General features: G+C 36.5%; 1 protein-coding gene and 1 non-coding gene across 3 annotated transcripts in view; both read left to right on the top strand.

The window, feature by feature from the left end:
* LOC149080695 (uncharacterized) overlaps window positions 1–24,399 on the top strand; it is an 82,944-nt gene extending 58,545 nt beyond the window's left edge. The window contains exons 8-16 of one of the 2 annotated variants that reach the window (XM_089239909.1): window positions 289–388; window positions 483–622; window positions 5,619–5,745; window positions 10,246–10,359; window positions 11,613–11,783; window positions 11,882–12,054; window positions 14,680–14,755; window positions 19,819–19,985; window positions 20,187–24,399. In XM_089239909.1, the coding sequence (XP_089096035.1) occupies window positions 289–388; window positions 483–622; window positions 5,619–5,745; window positions 10,246–10,359; window positions 11,613–11,783; window positions 11,882–12,054; window positions 14,680–14,755; window positions 19,819–19,985; window positions 20,187–23,177 (4,059 nt within the window). In that variant the 3' untranslated portion in view covers window positions 23,178–24,399. The remainder of the gene's footprint in view (window positions 1–288; window positions 389–482; window positions 623–5,618; window positions 5,746–10,245; window positions 10,360–11,612; window positions 11,784–11,881; window positions 12,055–14,679; window positions 14,756–19,818; window positions 19,986–20,186) is intronic. The other variant, XM_089239910.1, reaches the window with a different exon arrangement.
* Window positions 19,635–19,708, top strand: TRNAT-AGU (transfer RNA threonine (anticodon AGU)). Its single transcript has one exon. It is a non-coding gene; the product is annotated as a tRNA-Thr (tRNA).
* Window positions 24,400–25,893: the final 1,494 nt, after the last annotated feature.

Genomic DNA, 25,893 nt, shown 5'->3' with positions numbered 1-25,893 from the left:
ATTGCATGATCCGCGTGCTAGTGTATACGCGCCTTTATACATATTTCTGTCCTCCTAATTTCTTACTCGAATTCACTAAAACATTAAAATATCAAGAAGTATTTCTCGGACGTCCTTGTAATTTCAGTCACAATTGTAAACATGACCGATACATGTACTTGAGTTTCATTATTGTGAAAATATTCTTTATTGGAAATATTCTTTCCGGTTTTTTTCATGAATATTCGTGGCGTCTTATAATTATGTCTGGCACTGTAAGTGTGTGAATATGTTGTTGTTTCGTTCCAGAATAAAATGAATTGTGAGATGTTGAATGATAACCTCGGATTTGAGGCTCGATGGGTTGTAGAAGAAGAACAGTTGATAATGCAGCTCGTTGGAAAATTCGGTTAGATATGTACAAGTGTCATCATAATGTTTGTACACATCCTGATAAGTGATTTATATGGCTGTCTCAATATGTATTAATATTATTTTTGTAGAAGCAAATGAGTACATGGTTTTGGGGTTCAGCAAAGATGACACTGAAACCAAGTTCTCTTCTGCCGATGCCGTGTTGGCGTATCTTTCCGATGATGGACGAGGTCATGCCATCGATTACTTTTTGCAAAGCACTGAAAAAGTAAGTTATATAAACATTTTTATTATAGCATACATGGAATTTTGTCATTAATACCATCCACCTCATTTACGAGCAAAATAAGTACAATAAAAATAAGTATAAATATTACATTAAAAATAAGTTCGATTATTATCTTAATACAGCGAGAGATTTTTCTCAGCCCTCTCTCGTCACCTGGAGTTATTTGCTGAAGTTAAGGCAGACTGCTCTAAGCCTCTACTTCAGTGCCTCACGTTAAGCCGGATCCACACCTGCTGCGCTAAGCGACACCGCAGCGCAGAAACTGATAGCAGCTTAAAACCGAACAGAAGAGTAGCAGAACAACTTTGAAACGAGCGATGTTTGAATGATCCAGCAGCTTGTTCCGTGTGAAGCGATGGACAGCTATGCCAATATCTCCTAGATAGCTTAGTATCTAAGAGGTATTGGTTGTGCGCGTCGGAAGAAAACGCCACTATCTAAAATAGAATGCACACGAATGAGCCAGTTTCTTTGATGTACCGACTCCCAGTGAATCGCGTTGCGACGAGTGCGAAGAAACGCAATTTTAAGCTGTCCACCGTCCACATCCACCCAGCTTATCCACCGCGCTGTACCAACACATTCTATAGCAGAAAGCCTCCTCACGAAGCTTGTGATGTCACTGAAGTCGCCCATTTCACCTGTAGCCATTGAATATAGCAGTCCGATGTATACCCAATAACTATAGGTGGTATGGACGATTTCAGTGACGTCACGAGTTTCGCGCGGAGGCTTTCTGCTATAGGTGTTGGCTGTGCGCAGCTTTACGTAAAGCCGGATCCACACCCGCAGTGCTAGTCAGCTTCAACCAGCGGAAAACCCGGTTTTGAGGTGTGGCTAGCACATGCTACTTTAATGGTAGATTTTGCGTAGCCATCCATCCAAAACCGGTTTTACGGATCTCAGAATCGCATAGCGCGGTCGGTGTGGACACGGCTTCAAAAACCGCTTTTCCGCCGTGCATGACTATGGGTGTGGAACCGGCTTTGCTGTGCATGAAATAAGAAAAGCAGAGTTGTATCTTTCGTGATGTATAAGGTAGCGTACTTGCAATAAGTGCAAGAGACTCGGATTCGATTCCCGGTGGAAGCAAACTTTTCTTTCCTAGTTTACTTTGGCATATCTAGAAAAGTCTCTTTTGTTAATTATATATTTATCTTAATTTAAATTTGTTAGATAATATATCGAGATACTGTATTTATTCAAGACATCATAATTCATATCAAAAATGTAAGTAAAAAAAGAGGCTGGCTGAGACTTATACAAATACAAATACAACGCCACAACAGGCAAAATGCCCAACGAGGTGGCTGAGAAAAAGATGCCCATCAAAATATGGATGTCATATATTTCAGAACTACAGCAACACATTTAAAACTGCAATTAACAAAAATTATAAACAATACACACACATGATAAAATATTATACAATGCCCATAACAAATAATTATGGTTGTCTTATTCTAAGTATGAATAGCTTCTCAATTTACCCCAACATGTTTATCGTATTTCTTTTTAAACGTGTCAATTGTGTTACAATTTACTACCTGCGGAGGCAAGCTATTAAATTTATTAACAACCCTATTAGAGAAAAATTCCCCCCCCCCCCGAGACACCATAACCCTGCATTGTCCCTTACCAATCGATACTAGTGTACCCTTGTAAAAGCAGTCGATTGACGGCGTAATGGTCTATCCTGATGAAAACTTTGAACACTTCGATCATATCTCCCTGACACCTGCGTTCATCCAATGTAAATATACTCAAAAAATGAAGTCTCTCTTCATAACTCAAGCCCTGTGTGCCAATAAGGACACGCGTAACTCTTCTCGGCACCCCTTCAACCAAATCTATGTCCCTCTGTAGGTATGGTCTCCAAAACCTTACAGCATATTCCAGTCCAGGACGAATTACGCCTCGAAAAAGCGGAAGAATGACTTTAGGAGAACGCCAAGAGACCTTTTTGAAAATGAAACCAAGCATTCTATTCACTTTTTTGATCACCACTGAACAATGTTCAGAAAACCTACCATCACCGCTCGTGAATGAGAATTCCAAAATCAGTGACCCTAGTTGCATCCGGGATAGTGACACCATTCAATTCGTAAGAGAACCATGGGTTGTTCAAACCAAAATGAGCGACCATGCACTTATCAACGCTAAACGTCATGCTCCATTCATTTGCCCATTCTGCAATCCTGTTTAAGTTGTTCTGGAGCAACTCCCTATTGCATTGATTCCCGATTACCCCCATTAGCTTCACATCATCTGCGAATTTGCTAGTAATTCCATCGATACCCTGATCGAGTTTATCGATAAAAAGTGAAAAAAGTATGAGGCCAAGGACACTTCCTTGAGGAACTCCACTTGTGACGCCTGTCCAACAAGAGAATAACTTGACCACGATTCTATCCAATTCAGCAGGTTTTCCCAATCTCGTGTAAACGCTTCAAGAGTTTACCATGTTCAACCCGATCGAATGATTTCTGGAAATCAAGATAAACAACGTCTACATTTTTGCTCTTACCCAAAGCCTTAGTCACCTGATCATAGAAGCAAAGGAGGTTAGTCACACATGACTTCCCCTTCCTGAACCCATGCTGATTATCCGACAATACATTATTCTGATCTATCCACTTCACAAACTGCCTTTTGATAATAATTTCTAAAATTTTCGAGAGGGAGCTCATCAAACTCACTGGACGATGATTGGACACAGCTTCTCTACTACCCTTCTTAAATATCGGAACAACATTAGCAATCTTCCAATCCCTTGGGACGATGCCCTCAGCAACACTACTCCTGTAGATCTGTGCGACTGGCCCCAACAATTCATTAGCACATTCCCTGGGGACTCTGAGATAGATATCATCTGGTCCTGGTGCTTTGCTTGCACATACATTTCTTAGAAGATTTAGGACCTCCACGTCTTCTACTTGAATATCGTTTAGGGTTTTATTACCCCATGCAACACCTGTATATCAAATATCATTATCTCCATTAAAACCCGACGTGAAAAAGTCATTGAAAGCACTACACATGCCTACATTGCTCTCTAACCTAGAGACTCCTATCGAGAGGGGGGGGGCCAACTGTCCCCTTACATCCATTATTGATGTATCGAAAAAATGATTTCGGGTCAGAGCCAATGTTATCTGCCAACCTAGATACAACTTCCTTTTTACTATCCCTCATCGCTCTCTCCAACACTCTTCTTTTATCAGTAAACAATGATAGGTCACCTCGTCCACTTTTATACTCTCTGAATGTTCTTTTCTTTTCAAGATAAGGGTTACGCACGCTATCCGTGAACCAAAGAGGGTGCAATGTACAAATACGCTTTTTTCGAACAAAGGGTATGACGTCGTGCAAAACAGAGGACAGCTTCGTACTAAATTCTTTCCATTGACTTACCACCCCTACTGATTCCAACCGGTCTTTGAAAACTTCCACTAACCTTCCTCTCAAAACATCAAAGTTAGTTCTTCGAAAACAAGGAACCAGTCTTTTGTTATCAACCTTACCCGATGAAAAGTTACAGTGAAATCTGACTATACTATGATCACTGGAAGAAAACTCTTCCCCCAGCGAAACATGTTCAACAAGATCCTCAGAACCAGTAAGAACTGAATCCAAAATAGCAGTACCCCTAGTGGCTTCTGATACATGATGATACAAAACATTTTTGAGAACCAAATTAAGAAAGTCCCTTTCATACTGACCTCTAGATGAAAGGTTCTCCCAATCAATACCTGGGTAATTGAAATCCCCTAGTATGAGAACCCTCTTACGCTTACACGTGTAGGAAATTAAACGTGTCGTGGAACATTTCTTCCACGACACGTTCATTACACCTCGATATCCGTGTTGTGTATAGTATTTAATTTATTATGAATAGGTAGATGACACTTTAACTCTTTGCGGTATTATATCGAGGTGGAATCGACATCAGTGAAAAATAGTACTTTATTGTGATAACAGCCTTTTACGATTACTTGAAGGCCCCTAGACAGAAGTTTCGTTCGGAGGGGGACCACTTTCATTTCGGGGGAAACCAGTGATAGAACAATAGATTTGACTATCTTTTTCCCTTTTTTTGGTCATTTACACACATTTTGGGGGGCACCTCCCCGCTATGGCCTTGTCCCTAGATGTTAGCTTTTGCGACGTTTGGATAGCTTATAAAGTACAACTTTTAGCTTATAAAACACAAAAACTAACATCTAGGGCCCTTTCGTGCAATCGTGATTGCGGGGAAACTACTAGAAAGTATGAACTATAAAGTACCAATGAAGTACAGAAAAAGCATTTGGACCGCAATGGGTCCAGTTTAATTTTCAATATGTTATATAAAATTTTCTGACTCGTCAAACTTATTGAGCAAACCATCACCATTTCAAACATACATCTTTTTTTGCTTTTTTTTTCACTTCTATGAATCATTTAAATTATCTCAAGGATGGGAAACAACCAGTGCTTCAGAGTACCAATCATATTTCTAATGATTTTTTATAAGATGCTTTGGTGTAAAAAGTTCTAGTAAAAAAAATTTCCAGTACGTAATAAGCTTCCAGAAAATTAGAAAAATTAATATTTTCCCTGGACTGCCCTGTACTCTTTATTTCGTCAATAAAAATAAGCGGTAGCGCTGCCAAATAAACAATCATCGCTCATCAGCGGTTTTCTTGTTAATTATTTATCTATTTTTAAAGTGATCCAATTTTTTTCATAAACTTTCATTGCTGTTTATTGTTCATTCAATTTTTCACGCTACTTGTGCCGCAGAATGATTTTTTAATATCCAACGCGAAAAAAAAATTGATACATTGACATTTTTTTAAACTTTTCTATATATTTCTGGACTACAGTATTTGTAATATTTCTTTCTTGATGATGAGAGAATGATTTGTTCCTTGGATACATCGCAAACAATGTCAAAATACTAGAGACTGCTTCATATATTTTACTGATTTAGTGTGAAAATGGTAATGGAATGTGCCCCGATACAACCTTCGAAGAAGCAAATAACAGCATCACTCTTTTGAATGCTGGTAAAGTCAAAGATAGTGTCACAATCACGTTTAGGCGACCGCTAAGAGCAGGTAAGTTTTTCTCAAAAAAAAATTCTATTTGTTCCTCGATGACTTAACTGAATTTATGCGTAAATCCAAAATCTTAAAATTGAAAGCTTACTCATTTACATACTTTCATTAACCTTGCCACTGCTCATCGATAAAGAAACCGGTTTTTACGTACTGTGCAAGCAGATTATTATGCGCTGAGGTGATGAGAAACATTCCCTGTTAGCAAATTATTCTGCTCGCTGACAAATTGATTAAAACACTCAGTTCAGTTTTAAACAAACTGAATCTGCAACCTTAACACATCTATGAATACACTAAAGTGCCAGAAAAACTAATGAACACTGGACTATAACAATAATTACTAAGTTTCTGATGGGCGAGCAGAACTATACAGGGTATCCTGTAAGTCCTAATTCTGCCTTTATCTCATCTACCGTTTGTTGTAGAGGTATGATTCTAATTTAAAAAAATGCTCAGAACGTGTTCCTGTTCCAGTTTTGATAGTGCAGTGTCACAAAACAAAAAAATCCAAATTCTTATACAGTTCCATTGTCTTTTAACTCTCAATTAGAAAGTTGTTATCCTGTCACTTCTGAAGCCAACAAAAGAATTCCACGTTTTTAAGTGTAATATATGCAGAGATATTTGAATTCAAAAATCTGAGAAAAGTTCGGAAAGAATAGCATAAATGACGGAAAGAAGAGTTGTCCATTAGTTTATGCTGTTTTTCCCAAACTTTTCTCCGATTTTTGAATTCAAATATTTCAGTGAATATTGCACTTAGAAATATGGGACCACTTTTGTTGGGCTCTGATGGGACAGGGCATCAATTTTCTAATTGGAAATTAAAAAACAGGGGCGCCGTATAAAAATTTAGATTTTTATCTCGTGACATACTGTATTTTCACTCTCAAAACTGGTATAGGGTGATTTCTGAACATTTTTTTAAATTGGATTCATATCTCTACAATAAACGGTTAATGAGATAAAAGCCGAATTAGGATTTACAGGACACCCTGTATAAATACGACTAACCACAGACTATGCGCTCACGAATTTATTCCGTAGAAAATTTACACCAAGTAATTCTATAGAGTAGTCTCCACTTTTGTTCACAGCCAATCTTAGAAGCTCTGCCACCCGAGGCGAATAATATTTTATCACCCTTGAGATAGATTTAAATATGGGCAAAGATGCAGGCCTCCCCTCCCCCAGCATCAAAGGCAGGGCCGACTGATCTAATGCAGCGTTTCTCAACCATTTCAAACCCAAGGAGCAGTAAAATGTCTGAAACAATTCGACAGACCACCTATGTTGTGTGTGTCTCTATTGACAGGACATCCCAATACTTTTAGTTTTTTTGAATTGTTTTATACATTTGTCCAGTTTTAAATATGATGCTTATTAAAATTTATAAAACCGTGAATAAACAGAATTTTCATAATTATTATGATATTATGACTACAAATATTCATCTTATGTATTTGTCAGGTTCAACATTTTTTTCCTCAATTTTTCATTGATTTTAGCTTCAATTTTGAATTTTGCCAACTTATGGCCATGTTTCTGATGGCAATTGGTGACGTCCCATATTTTGCTAAATTTAAGATTCCAGTTCCCTAATTTTTCTCAATGAAATATGGTCATCTATTTATTCATTTGAATTTTTTTTCATCAAATACATTTTTGTTCACTGCAATTTGTAGCAGCCCCCTTTTTCCCCCACTCTTCACCAATTTTTTCAATAATTATAGTAAATTTGTCATAAATTACATCTTTTGGTTACAATCATAACATACATAATTTATTTGCCCCCAGTCAATTACAATAAAACTATACAAGTTAAAGTTTACAATTAAGTTACATATTTTACAATAGAGAATGGATAAGGAAAGATTTGGAGTTTTCTTTGAAAGAAAATACAAAGAGAGAAAGACAAAATTAATTTGAATGGACACAGTATTTATCTCGTATGCAGGATCACATTTTCCTGGATGAGGTATGGTGGATCTAAGTATGAAGGTAAAATTTTTATTTGAACCCATATGGATACAAGTAATATCAATTACAACAATTGAACAATTTTTCATTCCATTAGAATCGAATTATCAAGTCTGTCTGCGGACCACCTACACCATCGTCGTGGACCATAGGTAGAGAAACGCTGATCTAATGTATATGCATATATATGAATTGACATCATGCCCCCTCCCCAGACTTTCAAATCTATCTCTGCCTATGGCTTTAGCAATCAAAATTATTTATATGACTGAAAATCTATGAGAGTGAAAATACCATCATAACAAATCTGACATAAAAAATACCACCCTGTAAACATGCCATCCTAGGTGACTGCCTCGTTGCCTCATGCTTGGTGCCGGCCCTGCTTCTGCTGCATTCCAAGATGCTAGTTCTCTGTTCTACGGTATGTCGTATGACATCCCGAATGTGTTTGACAGGATTGAGATTTAGTCATTCAGGTATCAAGACCAGAACTTCAAACTAAGATTGAGTGACTCAAAACTCAAGTAGCGACACATTGTTTTATCTAAGGTTATTCAATATCCTCATTTTTATTATTTCAACCCATTTATGTATATACAGGCTTTTGGCAACAAATTTGGACAATTTGGCAGTTTAACTAACAAAGATATGTCTGTGATATTAAGTGATATTATTGTTCCTCATACATTTTCACGACCACTCCTGACTTAATTTTCAGGTTTCTGAGAAATTTTTTTTCTTAAAAAAAATTTCTCAGTAAAGCAGTCCTTATGATCTTTTTACTTACACATTTGCACCAGTCTACACTCAATGGCCAAAAAATTAGGAAAACCCCCTCACTCAAAATTTGACTCGTTCGTGCAACACATACGGTGACGTAATAAACCGGATTTGCTGATAAAAAACATTATTCTGGTCAGAAGCACCAGTTAACGTTGCAATTTTCCTGTTTATGGAGAAAGTAAGAGATTTGAGTGACTTTGAATGCGTCATGATTGTGGGCACCAAAAGGAGCGGTCTAGTATCTCCGAAGCCGCTAACCTTCTTGGCTTTTCTTGTACAACAGTATCTCAAGTCTTCAAAGAATGGCAGCTAATCCAAAAAACTTAGTGCGGAAAACAGAATAGTGCTCTAAAATCACTTGTGAACAAAAGAGGTGCCAGGCGACTGGCACTCATTGTGTGCAGCAACAGAAGAGCTAAAATGCAACAAAATTGCAGCGCAATATAACTAAGGATCATCGCAAAGTATATCTGTATGCTCTACAAGATGGATTTTAAAACGAATTGGTTTTAATAACCGAAGACCAACAAGAGTCAATTTGATTTTGCTGCAAAAACGAAGAAAATGGCTTTTTTGGGCTAGAGAACACAAAAATTGGGCACTTGATTAATGGAAGAAGGTTGTCTGGTCTCACGAGGCAAGACTTCTTCTGCATGATGTTGATGGCAAGATCCGTGTGTGGCGCAAGCAGCACAAACCCATGGATCTGGCATGCCACATGACAACTGTTCAAGTGGGTGGCGGCGGAATCACGGTCTGGGGAGCATTTCCCTGGTATACTATTGGTTACTTATTTCCATTGGAAACATATATCAATGTCAGTGCCTACCTCCACATCGTTGCTGACCACGTGCACCTGTTTATGGCCATGATGTCTCCCGATAATGATGGCTATTTCCGGCAGGACAATGCATCCTCCCACACAGGGCTGCAACTAGATGCTTGGTCACCCGGGTCAAGTGAGCATTTTGGCACCCTCTTATAATGTTGAAGGAAAGGTTTGAGAAAAAAATTTGCATCCCCTCTGATCCAGCGCCCGGGGCACGAGACCCGCTTGTTCCCCCTAGTTGTGACCCTGCTCCCATGAAGCTGGAATTATCTTAGATTGGTTTGAGGAACATGATTCAGAGTTTCAATTGCTTCAATGGCATCCTAAGTCACCTGATCTCAACCCAACTGAGCATTTGTGGGACAAGGTTGAAAGGTCTGTGTAAAGCTCTGAAACACCACCTTCTAATCCGTGGGAATTAAGAGCTGATATTTCATTAGCATGGGCTAATATTCCCCCTCAACGGTTTCAGCAACTTGTAGAGTCCATGCCTAGAAGAATATCCTCTGTCATCAAAGCCAGAGGAGGTCCCACATGATATTAGTGGTGAGTAGCAGAATGTTCCTAATTTTTTGGCCACTGGGTGTAGATAATCGCTGTGCCCTATCCTGCTTTTTTTTATCAATGACTTTCAAGAAATCACTTGGAATGGCAAAAGCCTGTTCTTTATTTTTAAAAAATGCTCTCCTTCCACTCTCCTTCATAGGCACCTTAATACAACCAATCACACACATAGGTGACGTTGCAGTGAAATTTACATGTGTTTTTTGAAAATTTGTATTTGATCATATCAATTTCTTTGGCACTTCAGTGTTGCATGCATGAGAGCACATAGATTTTTTAACTATGGAAAAAAAATCAATATTTTCTTTCTCCTAACTATTATTGTTGTGTTGTTGCAGTAGATGAAAAGTTTGACCAAAATATTTACACTGATGGACCTCAAGCAGTGTTGTGGGCTGTAGGAGACATCTCAAAAGACAATGAAGCAATGCCACCTAAATTAAAAACAAGAGGTAACTCTAGGGTTTATTTTTATTGATGCAGTATCGAACCATTTATTGAAGATAATAAGATTTAAAAACTGTCACAAAAAAATCAAGCATTGCAGACTTCGTTAGGAGTTAATTCATTACCACTTAATAATAAAACTCACGGCTGTGCTGAAGCTTTGAAAATTAGTTCAGTCTTGATACATTGATGCTCAAATTTAGATCTATTTTGATTGAGAATGGTATCAAATGTCTTCCTTAAAATACACTATATAGCCAAAAGTTAGTGGACACTCGATTTTAGGCATTTTTTTTTAATTTCTAGAAAGATATTTGAATTTTTCTGCAATTTTGAATGTGTTATAATACCTGAACTCACACTTTCCAGTTTACATTCAATCAATTATATTTAGGAGACCAACAAGAAATTAAATTAAAAACATACAGGCCTATCCACTCAATCAATCTTGTATCATAAGATGATGCAAATGATTTGTAACTTTCATAAAATATTTTACTTGCTACTTATGATTTCTTAACGGGTTTTCATTAAAATAACACACATATTCTCAAAGATAAGAACGTTTCTTTTTAAAATTTCAATTTTCTTTTCATGATTTTTTTTGCTTATATTTTTTTGCTTATAATATTATTATTTAATTTGCACAGTCTTCAACTAAATTTCATGAAACTTACAGAAAATTTGACAATGCATAAAAAAACACTGAAATTTGAAATAAAACAATTCAATACTCAATGAGATATGAGAATTTAAATAAAATTTTAACCACACATGTGTGGGAGATGTAAATTTCATATATTTTATTTTTACATAATTCCTTTGAAAACTACCTAGGGCAAGTTATATAAAAATTGCACTTAAATATCCACACTTTTTTTCCCATTATTAGATAAAGTTACCAACAATTTAAGATTGCTCAATTCACAGAGCTTACCAACAAAGGCGGATTTATGGTGTTCAGCCCGCGGGCTATTAAAATTTGCCGCTCTTCGACAGTTCTAATTAGATGTTCTTGACAACCAATTACTAAAATTTGCAACCCTTCCGAACTTATCCCCCTGGGCTTCCTTCCCCCCCCCCCCGTAAATCTACACCTCTGCTTACAGTCCACATACACAATATTTATGGTTGCAATAATGTTGAAATAAGAAAAATAAGGTAATTGATAATTAATAGATAATTCATCAGCTTTTGTTTGCTATTCCTCAGCATTTAAGAGACTACATAACTATTATATGGAATTAATTTTTTACAGGAAATCTGTTGTTGGATTTTGGCCGAGATCCTTTGTGGAATTGCCCATCACAGGAATCTAATTCGGTTAATACTCCAGAATCCGCTGAATCTAAAGTTCCAGAAAATGTAGCGAAAGTTCATTGTCCAATGGATCTTACATTTCGTGCTCAGCTTGGACCTTCAATAAAGAGTGAGTGACGTTATTTTGGTATTAATTTTTATCTTCTGATAAAAATATGGTTTGACACAATATATCATTTCACTTTTCATAATTTTGTTTTCTTCAAGTTAACAAACCGGATAGAATTTGGTACATAAATGGTTTACCATCACCTGATATAACTATTCAAAGAGGACAGACATATACTTTTATTGTTGAGGGTGGTAATAGTCCACCCATCCACCATCCACTTTACATCACCAATAGTGAAGAAGGTGGAATATATCAAAAGATCCTGGAGGTTAGTGTTTTGTTTTTCCTGACCTAACATCATTTCATACAGCTCTGCTTATTTTGTTGCATAAATTTGTGAAATGTGAATTTTTAAAATGTTTACTCACTTTTGACTCACCTTACGTACATAAGATTCCAGCAAATCAGGTAAAAAAAAAGTAAATATATTTATCATTTAAAAGTTTTGGTCAAATATCTGAGGGTGCGGTAGCCCGGTCGATAAGATGCTCGCCTAAAGTACCAAAGGATGTTTAGAGGTGTCGCGAGTTCGATACCCAGTTCGTCCTTGTCAGAAAACTTTCCTGACACAGGGGTACAACAAAAAACGGCGATTTGACCGCAGCAAAAATTGCTACCGCAGGGAGTCCCCCATCGAGGGGTTAGCGCACCAACCTCTCGATGAGTATGAAAAACAAGCCTGCCGTTCGGAATCGGCAATAAATTGTAGGTCCCGATCTAATTAGCCCTCGTGTGCAGAAAATGACCGTGGTGCGACAAAAATGATCAAAATGATCAAATGATCAAATATCTGAATATTCCAATTTACCTTAGCTACTCGAATCTAACACACACTTTTCTCTCTCTAGAATAGTCTGTTCATATGGGTGTGTGTTAGTCTCAAAATATTTTGAAACAACATACAGTCAAACTTCGGTGCAGTCGTGTGGGCATTATGCTCGATTCTCACTATGAGGATCCAGGCTCGAACCCTGTTAGCAGCACAGTGGTGGTCGGCTGGAGTTGGTTTTCTGCAGTTTTCAAACTTTAAGGTGCAAATGTATGATCCAGTCTCCCATTTGAAACAGTCTCTTCACAGAGAGCAGGTAGATCTTCAGCACGATACTTAAATAACATTAAAATTGCATTATCTACCATTTCTATTCAAAAATATGGAAGAAAGATGGCATCACCAGCAGAACATGAAACAAGCGGAACTCAGACAACATAAATATGTTAGGGCCTTGCATATATCCGCACAACATTTTCCTGCATGCACCAGTTCATTAGAAATTACACAGAGGAATGTGAAAGAGCTGCATGTACAATTAAGTAGTAATAGCCAAACTAAGAAGCCTTGAAAAAATCCCTAGCACGCTCATCAAGGGTGAAAAAAACAGTTTTCCTGTTCAATTTCACGTCAAAGTGGCATCTAATCATTAAAAATTGAATAGGGAACAGCTATTGGCTGTAGTGATAATACTGACGTCACACTGTACATTAATGGCAGATGATCAGTTGTGCGCTGGATTTATCCAGTGACTATAAGTCAAACCTCTCCAAGTGAATATTTGTGAGATCAAAAGCATAATATTCACTTGAACATTTTATTCATTTAACCAGTTATGTAAAATAGTGTGAAATCGCTTCATTCAATTTGTTTGCATGAAATTTTTGTTACATAATTATTACAAAATTATGCTAATATAACTTCATACATGCAAATTTCTACCTCAGACATGCTTCTTTTACATGTTATGTAAACTGGTAGACAAGCAAATTGAGAGATAAAGGTGTTATTTACATTATATGTGAAGATTTCGGACTGGCAGTAAATATTCTTAAATGGATCAATTCACTCAAGGGATATCCACTAATCTGATTTTCATTATATTAATTTACAAAACAGGATAGAACCAGAAAAAATTATTCATTTAATCAGTTCATTCTCATATCCAGTATCAACTTACAGGGCTGCAACTAGATACTTTTTCAGCTGGGGCAAGAACACATTTTGGCGTCCCCATGCAATGTAAAAAAAGTAGTTAAAGGGTGAATTTTGCACCACCTCTAGTTCAGCACCCAGGGCACCAGACCCACCTAGATCCCCATAGTTGTAGCCCTGTCAACTTATAGAGGTCCCAATTTAAGAATTTTCCCAGATGAGGAATGAAGGCAAGTCAAGTTTTAGTAAATACGGTGCTGTGAACAAATAATTCATCATAATAGTTCGAAAAACTATGTCACGATTCTAGTTCAACATTACTGCTGGACTTCATGCATCTTTGTTCTACCTTATAGCAGAAAAAAACATTACGGAATAACTTCAATTTCAGCATATTTTAGTAATTTACATTAACATGTTTCATTTCATGTGCTTTATAAATACCATCTAGCAGAGAGTGCAAATGTAGGTATGTTAACATCCACGTATACATGTAAAGACGTGCCTTTTGTAGTACCAAAGAGAAACCCCCTAATGTACAACTATGCTCAGTATATACTTACTTGTAAAGTGCCACTGTGTTATCAAAAAGATGTCAGATGTTTTCAGAAATTTCAGAATTTGTAAAAGTAAGTAAGAATAAATGAATAATATGATAGAAGAAATAAATAACTTTATATACAAATTTTTATTGGATAATTCTAGATAACTTTCTGGGCTTTATGATTTTATTTAACACAATTTTTGAGGTTCAGTATTGGTTGATACAAAATCATACAAAATAGAATCAGAATAAGTACTAGATTTTTGTCATTATATTTTTTTAATAACCTAAAAGATTTTGTAAAAAAAAAATTATTTTAAATAAATAAATTTACCAATGAAATAATAGATAATTATCACTATATTTATCCTTTTGATGTAACACTAATAGATCTCTAGTTTTCTAACAATTCAAACAATTTTCAGGCAAATGAAGATGGTGAAACGGTTTATGCTGGCATTGCCAGCGATCCAATAACTGGTGCGCTTCTTCCTACGGCTGGTATGTGACTTAAATTTTGTTTCCAAGTTAAACACTTGCAGCAGAATAAAAAATTACAATAGAATGAAAATCTACCTCACGAAGAAATCTTGTTATAAGATCATGGATCGAAAAAAAAACATTGTTTAAAACGGGCTGCAAACTGATGGCAGACCTGTTATGTGCTGGAACTTAAGATTTCCAATTATAATTTCTAAATTTAAAATTTAAATGAGGTCCAGAAATTGAAGGTCTTTTTTTAGACCCTCTTTTTCAGTTTGTGTTTTGGTTTACAAGACGCGGTCAGTGCATTCACAACCCCAATGATGGTATAGTAACCCATAAATCATAGTATTAACAATGTTGATGTAGAAAAAATGATGAAAGCATAAATTTTATTACGCATAAAGATAATGTTGCCTCTTGATATAACGATATTTTTTCTTGGTCCACCAAATATCTTAAAATTGAGGAGGGTGTAAGTGCTTCACTGTATATAAAATCACTGTTTCGGCAACTTATTCACTGTGTTGATAAGTTTTTATTGGCTCAAATGTTGCCATTTTCAAGGACTGTATACAAATAGAATGAACTAAACCATCTTTTTATTCACAATAGATAACAATTGCAATTTTTGACAATTACAGAATTTTAAAAACATATATTTAATAACTGCACTTTTTTGTTAACCGCACCCTCAATCATCAATTACTTAGATATTACAATTACAATATAACTCAATCATTAGATATTACACACATTGGCGTATGCAAAGGGCCCCCCCCCCCCAAGCACATATCTAATTTTGTAAATGATTTTTTAGAGCTGTATTTGCATTTCACTAATTGCAAGTCTTACCACACCAGGGTCTACATAAAAAATTAATTTTCTTATGTATAATTCTCCCTTGGGAAATTTACAACATTTTAAGCACCCACGCGTCATTTGAAAACTCTTTTGTAATTGAAATTGTTTCACAACTTTTTTTATTGTGAATAAAAAGGTTACAGATATCCGCTGTGGAAACAATTTGGGACAGCCTATTTTCAGTATGCAATTTTTTTTATACTCATTAAACCGTAGCAAGGGAGAAAAGAAAAATAATAATTCTGAGGTAAAAGGGGGACAATCAAAATCTGTTCATAGGATTACTAACAAAACACTGTGATGATGAGAGAAAGGGAAGAGTATTCTAAAAAAAAATTTTCAGCTACTCTAGTGGAATGTATCTCATTCGGGAAAAAGTTTAACTAAAGCCAGCATCTGATACACATGTAGTTAATCAGCCTTCTGCTGCATTTGTGACCCCTGGTTTAAAACTGGAGCTGAAAGTTCTTGGTAAAAAGTGCATTATCAGCCACTCTGTAAAATATGTCATATACGAGATCCACCATACCAAATATAATTCAATGTTTTGGTTAAGTTTTCCATATAGTATAATCATTTCATGCACACTGACATTACCAATAATTTAGAAACAATTTCTTTACTACATAGGCAACACCGAAGTTAAAGGTTGATTACTTGGTTGTATTAGTTGTTGATAGCATTGACAAGAGTATGGTAGCTCATTCTGGTTCAAATAGCCCACATTTCTCTTACAAGTTGAATGGTGTCACTATCCCAGATACAATTAGGATGACCGATTTGGGAATTCTCATTGACAAGCAGCTTAGGTTTTCAGAACATTTTGTTCAGCTGTGTTAAAAAAATCGAATAGAATGCTTGGTTTTATTTCCAAAAAAGGTTTCTTTGTGTCCTCCTAAAGTCATTCTTCCGCTTTTCCAAGGATTAGTTCGTCCTGGACTGGAGTATACTGTAAGGTTTTGGAGATCATACCTGCAGAGGGACATAGACTTGGTTGAAGGGGTGCAGAGAAAAGCTACGCCTATCCTCGTCGGCACATGTGGCTTGAGTTATGAAGAGACTTCATTTTTGAATATGTTTACATTGAATGAACACAGGTGTCATGGAGATATGATCGAAGTGTTAAAAATTTTCAACGGGATGGATAGGATGGACCATGAATCATTAATATGCCATCTATCAATTGCTTTTAAAAGGGGACACCAGCATCGTTTGGTAAGAGACAATTCTAGGTTATGGTGTCGCAGGGAATTCTTCTCTAATAGGGTTGTTAATAAATGGAATAGCTTACCCCCAGGGTAGTGAATTCTAACGCAATTGGCAAGTTTAAAAAAAATATAACATGTTGGAGTAAATCAAGAAGCTACACCAATACTTCATGAGACAACTATAAATGCATTTTATGGGCATTATATAATATTTTATCCATGTATATATATTGTTTATAGTTTTGTAATTATTTTTCTAATTGGGGGTTGCGGTATTTAGAAATATATGACATCCATATTTGATATGGACATCTTTTTCTCATCTGCCTCGTTGGGAATTTTGCCTGTTGTGGCCTTGTATGTGTACTAGTATAACAACATCATTTTCATTTACATATTTCATTCATTTGCAAATATTCTGAAGAGTAAAAAAGTGCATGACTTTTTGGGTGCTGGAAAGCAAAAGGCATAAACCCCCCACCCCTCCCGGAAGCTATGATTTCATATGTGAAAGGTATCCAAATATAACAAAATAGATAACACATGTTAGACTACCAAAAAAATTTAAGATCATCGAATATCAAGACCACACACAAGTAGTAGCCTAATGCTTATGATGCATATGCCAATGTTCAGCAGAAGCATTCAAATTCAGCAAATTGGAGCAAAAATCCCTTGACTTGTTAAAATGGAAATTGTGATGTGCTAGTATTAAGCACTTAAAAGAGTTGAAAATTCTACGATTTTTTTTTAATTTTTGCACAGAAGTATAAATTTTTTAAAATATGAATAGCTGAACATTGTGGCTATAAACAAAGCTCCCTTACTCAAATCATCACTTTCGAAACCAAACACAGCCCGTGCTCTATCACTGTTGGGAAAATCAGGCCATTCCTACCATTGGGACTGTAATCAAATATAAAAGCGCAAAGAAAAATTGTTCCACCATAACTTTTGTAACTGCAGTCATTCATCCTAGCAGATATCATTGGCTGCTGTGGTGGTCAAATGGTTATAGTGGTGGGCTGTCATCGCGAGAACCCAGATTCAAACTCCACCATCGCCACACTGGTGGTTGGCTGAAGTTGGTTTTCAGTGGTTCCCAAGGTGTGAATGCAAGCTGTATAGTCCAGATGGCAGCACTGAAAAATCAGACACAACACTAGATATGCACTGACTGTTAGGTACACACACTTACACTTCCATCACAATTCACTAGGTAGTAAATTGCCCATGGTGATAGACCTGAGTTGTGCTCGGTAGGAAAGAAAGAAAACAGATATCCTTGATGGCAATTTTAGTTATTTTTGTATCATAATAAGTATTTTGAAAAAAAAAACCTCTTCCAAATGGGTATAGGGGCCTTGCAAGTATTATGTGAGCAAATTTTTAGCCATTTTTGACGCCCCCCCCCCTTGTCAGAAAAATTCTGTCAGCTCTGCCCCCTACCTCCTAAAGCATACTGGTGGGATCGGAGACATACGCGAGGGGATGCTCATGGCCTTCCTGTAACTTGTTGTTGGTTAGTTCAAAGTTCAAATATATATATTTGACTGCCTACTGATATATTCCAAATGATTTTTATAACTCTTCATTTTTCCTTATACATTTAGTTTGCACCTTTTAGCATTTTTTTTTACGATACATATACAAGTTATGTATATATTTTACATGTTTAGAAATTTATTGGGGAGGGGGGCTCACACAAATGGTCTCAGTCCTAGGTGCCAGTGCCTATGTTGCCAATAGAGAATCACAGTTTGGGTTCGAGGATATAACAAAGATGAAAAAAAGGTGCAACTTTTTTTTCTATCGTACTCTTTTTACTAGAGGTTAATGTAGTTTGCAATCTACATTTTATTCTTAAGTTTCAACCAAAAGACTGGGCCATCATTCAGTTGACCAGTTTGAACTAATTTAATTCAGTTATATATTTAGAAAGTGATATTATTTCAATAATCTATTTTATGGGTGATTTTTAAGGTTCTTTACATCTGCAAAAGCATGCATTTGAGCTTGCATTTGTCACTGTTTTTCAACCGGCATTATATTGGTTTTATCTTATCAGCATTAGTGCACAGGGCCAAAACTGGGAGAGGAAACAAGGTGAAAGTTTCCTTGAACAACAGCTTTTATGAAAGGATGACAAATTTTACGAAAAACAAAAACACAGTTGTATAATCATCAGCGCTTTCGCAGTGAGGGGGGGGGGTGGCAAAATTTTGTTTGTCTCCCCCCCACAAAATAACCTTTAATCTCAATTATGGCCCCTGGTTATGCCCAAAAAAAGAGGTGTTCTGGGTCCCCTACTTAGCTAGATGTACCTACTTACCAATTTACATACTTACTATCGAAAATTATAATGCCAAATCTCAATATCATGAGGCTCTTTATGAAAAAATAAATTGTTAGCCAAAAACAAAAATTTGTGCATTTAAGCACCAAATCCTATTAGATACAGAATAATTGGCTGTTTACTATGTTTACTAATAGATTCTCTTTTCAAGGAAACAGTTATTTTCCGGATATTATGCTGAGGTGAGCTCGGAAAGAAAAGTCATCACGTCTCCGCCGGGACTCGAACCCAGGCCCTCTTGCATACCGGGCAAGCATGCTACCATCTACACCACTGGAGACACATGAATCTGCCTTCCTAATTTCACGCACTGTGTCGTGAGGCGCTGAAGTAGAGGCATGGCTCCCGGGCTGAAGTAGAGTAAATGGCCCCCGGGTGGGGCCATTTCCTGAAGTTAAGAGAGGCTACTAATGCCTCTACTTCAGCGCCTCATGACACAGTGCGTGAAATTAGGAAGGCAGATTCATGTGTCTCCAGTGGTGTAGATGGTAGCATGCTTGCCCAGTATGCAAGAGGGCTTGGGTTCGAGTCCCGGTGGAGACGTGATGACTTTTCTTTCCGAGCTCACCTCAGCATAATATCCGGAAAATAACTGTTTCCTTGATATCTCTGGCTGAGAAAAAAGCCATCTATAGATTCTCTTTTGTTTGCAGAGGGGCGATTATGTGAATGGACCTCTACAAATGACGCTCCCCAATTCTCTGTTGTAAAATTGGAAATGGAGGAACAACCTTCCCTGAAACTCAACTGTGCTCCTGGAAAGGCTGGAATTCTAACCTGGACTCCTGAAGTGAATTCATCAGAGCTTATTTTCTATCAGGTATAATCATCAATTAAAAACTCAAAAATTATTAAACATATTTCCCATTTTCTGTCAAAAAAAATTTAATCTGAAAAACAAGTATACTTGATGTTCATGAAAATACCCATGTTCATGCAAAATTATGTCCATACAAAGCAATTATGATAAAGTTAATTAATGCAGATGATTGTAACTTAATGTGAAATTCATCTTTTACAGAGTTTCATCCAAAAAAATATAGGAGGTCGTATCAAGGTAGTAGACTTTTGTGAAGAAACTCTCTCAAATAGCTACATGCTAGAATCTGACACAAATCAAGACAATTTTAATTTTAAAAATTCTGATGTGAATAAAGATCTGGAACGTGAATCAGAAAATGTACCAGGTGGAATACTAGGAGAGGATTCAAGTACTTTGGTAGGCCAAGATTATTTTGATAATGACAACTCTGAGAACAAAAAAGAATTGCAACACATTTCCCAAAACGGTACTCAATATAACATCAATGATCATAATGAAAATGATAAGCGTATTCTCAGTTATGAAAGAAGCCAGCCCTCTGAATCAAACAATGTGATTGATATAAGAAAACAAAGTTTTACAGTGAAAGGAACCTCCCATAATGTTCATCAACCCATACACAAGGTATCTATGATTCCTAATGCTGTAAATCAAGATTCATCTGCAGGGAACTTTGCTATATCTTCTTATCCTTACAATGAATATGAGAGATCAGACACAAGTATTCATGACATTTCAAATAACGGAAACAATAATCATAAAAGACTGCCAAGTACAGGAAATGATTTACAGAGAGACAACAGAGTAAATGCAGACAGAACTTTTCCACTAAAAACAGCAGTGAATGCTCCTGCACAATCTCTACATTCACTGAATGTGCAATTTGAAGGAGGATTTGTTCCTTTAGTATTGAATCCTTCAAAAGAAAAAGAATCATCACTTAATCCAGATTACATATCACCACCTCCACACTTTCGCAGGCACAGACCCTTCCTCTTTAATGAATCAATACCTTTTCATGGAACTTTCAAGCCAGGTGTTCCAGACTTCAGTGGATTCAATATATCTTATTATACACAAGCGGCAAATTTTATTGATCAAAATCACCTTCCAGATCATATTGCTCTATTATCTTCTTCAAAGCCACAACTACTACAAAGACCAATTCTTGGCATGAATGGTCTGCCACCTGATCTTTTTCGTAGACCCCACAATGCTATACATAGACCTCAAGCACCAAACTACAACCTTAAACCTCAAATGATTGTTTTGCCTGGACATCATGAACCAATGTTTTTCCAGCTCTCAAAACAGCCAAATTTTATTCTTCCACAGCCAGGAGGGGATGATTTGGATGAGGGCTCTTCCCAGCGAGTTCCTATCACATTACAATCGCCAAGTGAAAAACAGGTTCTTACAACCAAAAACATAGTTCCAGGATTTCCAATTCATCAGCCAGGAAACATAAATATTCCCCCTGGATATATTCCACCAAAAAATGTACCGCCATCCCCCCCAATCCAACGAAGACCTGACATAGTAGATGAAGATGGAAACCAACCCAAAAAATTACCAAATAAAATTCATTCTTCGCAACCCAGTAGGGATCAACAAATTGGCCCATCAAATATTCCTCTCTCAAGAGTTAGACCTACATTATTTGATGGAATGCAACATGGAAATGCTCCTTTGTCATACCACCAAGGTCTTCCTGCCACACAAACGAATATGCCAGATCATAAAATATTGAATCAACCTAATTTGTTTATTAAACGACCAGTGGGTACATATCATTTAGAACAAGGTTCCAAGCCAAGTAATCCTTTTGTGTATCATCTACCAGACAGGCCTATTGCTCCTTCACGACATCCTCAAAAATTGCCCAGCAATGCAGACTCACTAGATAACTATCCTCCTGTTCTCATGCCATATGGAGCAATGCCTCCTCAAGAAGGAAGACCAATGTTGAAGCAAAATTTTATGCCACCACAAAATGCACAATTAGAAGCCGAAAGATTCTTCTTCCAAAACCATCCCAGTAGCTTATCTTCCGAACATGAAATTTTGAATGAGCCTCAACAGGGAAAACAATCATACATTCTTCCAACCAGTCAGGATGAGGCTATAGTTGCAACAACTCAAAATGGATCTCCAGATTTCAGCTTAAAATCAATTCCTTCTGATAAAGAAAATGTAGCTAACCATGAAGAAATTCTTGGCACGAAAAATCAATCATCAGAACATGAAGAAAACTCTTACGAAGAATCAGAAGATGAAAGTGAAAAAACCAATCTCCCACAAGAATACAATGAATCTACAGATGCACCTGTGGGTAACGAAAAAATAATATCAGTGGAGCAATCTCAATCACAAGAAATACATTTACCCCCAGTTATTATACAGAGCTCACCAGAAATAGTGCACAGTAGTCCTGAAAACATGTATGTTGATGATTTCAAAGACCAAAATATTAAAACTGAGGAACCTGTTCAATTTTATTCTGAACATGAAGAGCCAGATGTGTACCAAGGACAGTTTGAGAAGGCGTACTATGATGTTCCAGAAAATACTAATGACGATCGGTTACATATTTCAAATCTAGACTATGACTATGATGCTGTACCATTTGGAGCTAGACTCTCTGTGAAGCAATCATTTGAATCAAACATCCCTACAAAACAAATGGACAAACCAACAGCACCTAGACAACCTACCTACTTCCCTGCTCGACGACAACCCCAGTACAGTTCACCACCAACACCTAAAGGTACCTTACATTCTTTGGAAAGTGTTTCAACCTTCCAACCAGAAAAAAAACAAAGTCTTGTAACTGAATTACCCCAGATTGAAAGGAAACCTGTTCCATCAAATGATCTTAATACCCATCAAAACACAAGACAAGTAATTAGTGAAGTTGATAAACCACTAGCCATCAACCCAGGAAGAAAGAACATACTGCCTTCTGAGTCTGGCCAAAAAAGTAAAAGAATAGAACCACCACCAAAAATGCTGGATGATATAAAGCTTCCACATATTTCTGAGAAGCCTCTAACTCATGACAATGGCACAGACTATTCAATTTTATCACATGTTTTAGCACTAATAGGAGGACAACCTCAAGGAAATCCATCTCCACGGAATGCTGAAGGGATTATTCATTTAGATAATGAAAAAGTCCCACATTCTTGAACAATCACCTGCTCACAGAAATGACATCAAAAGTTGTAACCCAAAGATATTTTTACATTCAACTGATTCATGAGAGTTTCATAACCACTAAAAAAAACCAGCATTGGTGGCTGGTCCATCAATATATTTATGAATCTCATTAAGGAAGATTTTATACACTGTTTGTGTCTTTGATACATAATTTATTCATACTACCTTTCCATTCTTCAAAGAATGAAAATATAAAAAATTACTTGTATGGCATCAAAAAATTTACATTTGCTTTTCATGCCAGTTTCTTCATTTGTTCAGAAATTATTTGAACATACAACTTTGTGCCAACAGAGCCTAACCAATACTGAACAATATTATAATAGGCTCTAAAATGCTTGCAAAAACTTGACTAAAAAGGTATGCAATGCAAAAATAAATTATGTTGTAGAAGTAAAACTTATTTTTCTGGAAAAATATGTCACGTGTATATGTTCATATTGTATTTTTATTTGCTTCATCCCTAAAAGATATATCATTCATTTAGAACATTGTTACTGAAAAATAGAGATTGTCTATTCACCATTGCAATTTGTGTCTATTATTTGCATTAACAATGTGATTTCACAGAGTATTTTTGAAAATATGACTTTTTTTCCCCCATACTTCAATTGTAAAACAGTAGATTCTTGTTAATCTGACACATATCAGACCAGGGTCTGCTGGATTATCAAAATCGCCAGATTAGTGGAAGTTAATTGGAAAAACCCATTTAAATAATATAAACTTCTGTGCACAGTCATGAAGTGAATTTTTCCTCTTCTATGGCTTGAAGAAAACCTGCCTAAAAATGCTGGATAACAGAACGGGCCAGACTAGCTCACAGCTGGATTATCAAGAATCTACTGTACTTCGTTCACTGCTTTTATATTTAAAATAAACTTTGGAACTAGATTATCCATTAAAAAGCAATTGGTTTACTGATATAAAATATTGTCTGAAGATCTATGGTATATTCTGTCAAAAGCGTACTACATTTTTTTTTCAATTTTTTGTTCCTTTGGTAAATTTTGGACTTTTACTATGTTTCTTAATCTCTCTCAAACATCATTACATTAAATTATTTTAAAAGTTTGACAATGACAAATGTTTATTTAAAAAAGTTCTGTTAACTATGAATTTATTCATTTGTGTGTTAATGTATTTGTTAAACTGCAAATATAAAAATATTTAATAAAAAAATTTTAACCAATGTGATCGTTTTTTTTGCACCAAAAATTTTTTTTAGATCAGGAATTGGCAAATTGGACACAAATTTAAGTGCCAGAGAGATTTCTTCCAGCCAAGCATGATCTTTTGCCCAGAAAAACAGTCCTAAATAATGTTTTTCTGACTATTATTGAGCCTTAATAACCCATCCCTATATTAAAGACACACTGTCATGAACTCAGAAAGTTTTGTGTCATTCATAGACCCTGATTTATAAAAAATCATTAATCATTAAAAAATGTATGTGCAAGCAAAGCACCAGATAATATCTATCCAAGGGTCCTCACGGAATGTGCTAATGAATTGTTGGGGCCAGTCGCACAGATCTACAGGAGTAGTGTTGCTGAGGGCATCATCCCAAGGGATTGGAAGATTGCTAATGTTGTTCCGATATTTAAAAAGGGTAGTAGAGAAGCTGCGTCCAATTATCGTCCAGTGAGTTTGATGAGCTCCCTCTCGAAAATTTTGGAAATTATCAAAAGGCAGTTGAAGTGGATAGATGAGAATAATGTATTGTCAGATAATCAGAGTGGGTTCAGAAAGGGGAAGTCATGTGTAACTAACCTCCTTTGCTTCTATGATCATGTGACAAAGGCTTTGGGTAAGGGAAAAAATGTAGATGTTGTTTACCTTAATTTCCAGAAGGCATTTGATCGGATCCAACATGGTAAACTCTTGAAGCGTTTACACGAGATTGGGACAACTTGCTGAATTGGATAGAATCACAGTTAAGAGATAGGGCACAACGAGTTATGATGAACGGGGAATTCTCTGGTTGCACAGGCATCATAAGTGGAGTTCCTCAAGGAAGTGTCCTTGGCCTCATACTTTTTCACTTTTTATCGATAAACTTGATCAGGGCATCGATGGGATTGCTAGCAAATTTGCAGATGGCATGAAGGTAATGGGGGGTAGTCGGGAATCAAAGCGATAGGGAGTTGCTCCAGACCAACTTAAACAGGATAGGAGCATGAGCAAATGAATGGCGCATGACATTTAGCGTTGACAAGTACATGATCGCTCATTTTGGTTCGAACAACCCATGTTTCTCTTACGAATTGAATGGTGTCACTATTCCGGATGCAACTAGGGTCACCAATTTGGGAATTCTCATTGACAAGTGGCTTAGGTTTTCTGAACATTGTTCAGCAATGGTCATAAAATCAAATAGAATGCTTGGTCTCATTTTCAAAAAGGTATCTTTGCATTCTCCTAAAGTCATTTTCCGCTTTTCCGAGGCTTAGTTCGTCCTGGACTGAAGAATCCTGTAAGGTTTTGCAGACCATACCTACGGAGGGACATAGACTTGGTTGAAATGGTGCAGAGAAGAGCTACGTGTGTCCTTATTGGCACACAGGGCTTGAGTTATGAAGAGAGACTTCATTTTTTGAATATATTTACATTGGATGAACGCAGGTGTCAGGGAGATATGATCGAAGTGTTCAAAATTTTCATCAGGATGGACCATGAATAATTA

Source organism: Pholcus phalangioides, unplaced genomic scaffold (genome assembly GCF_987345545.1).
Source record: "Pholcus phalangioides strain wild (caught in Gottingen) unplaced genomic scaffold, Ppha-v1.0 ptg000011l_1, whole genome shotgun sequence".
NCBI classification, from domain to species: domain Eukaryota; kingdom Metazoa; phylum Arthropoda; class Arachnida; order Araneae; family Pholcidae; genus Pholcus; species Pholcus phalangioides.
This window is presented reverse-complemented; position numbering and strand designations above follow the sequence as displayed.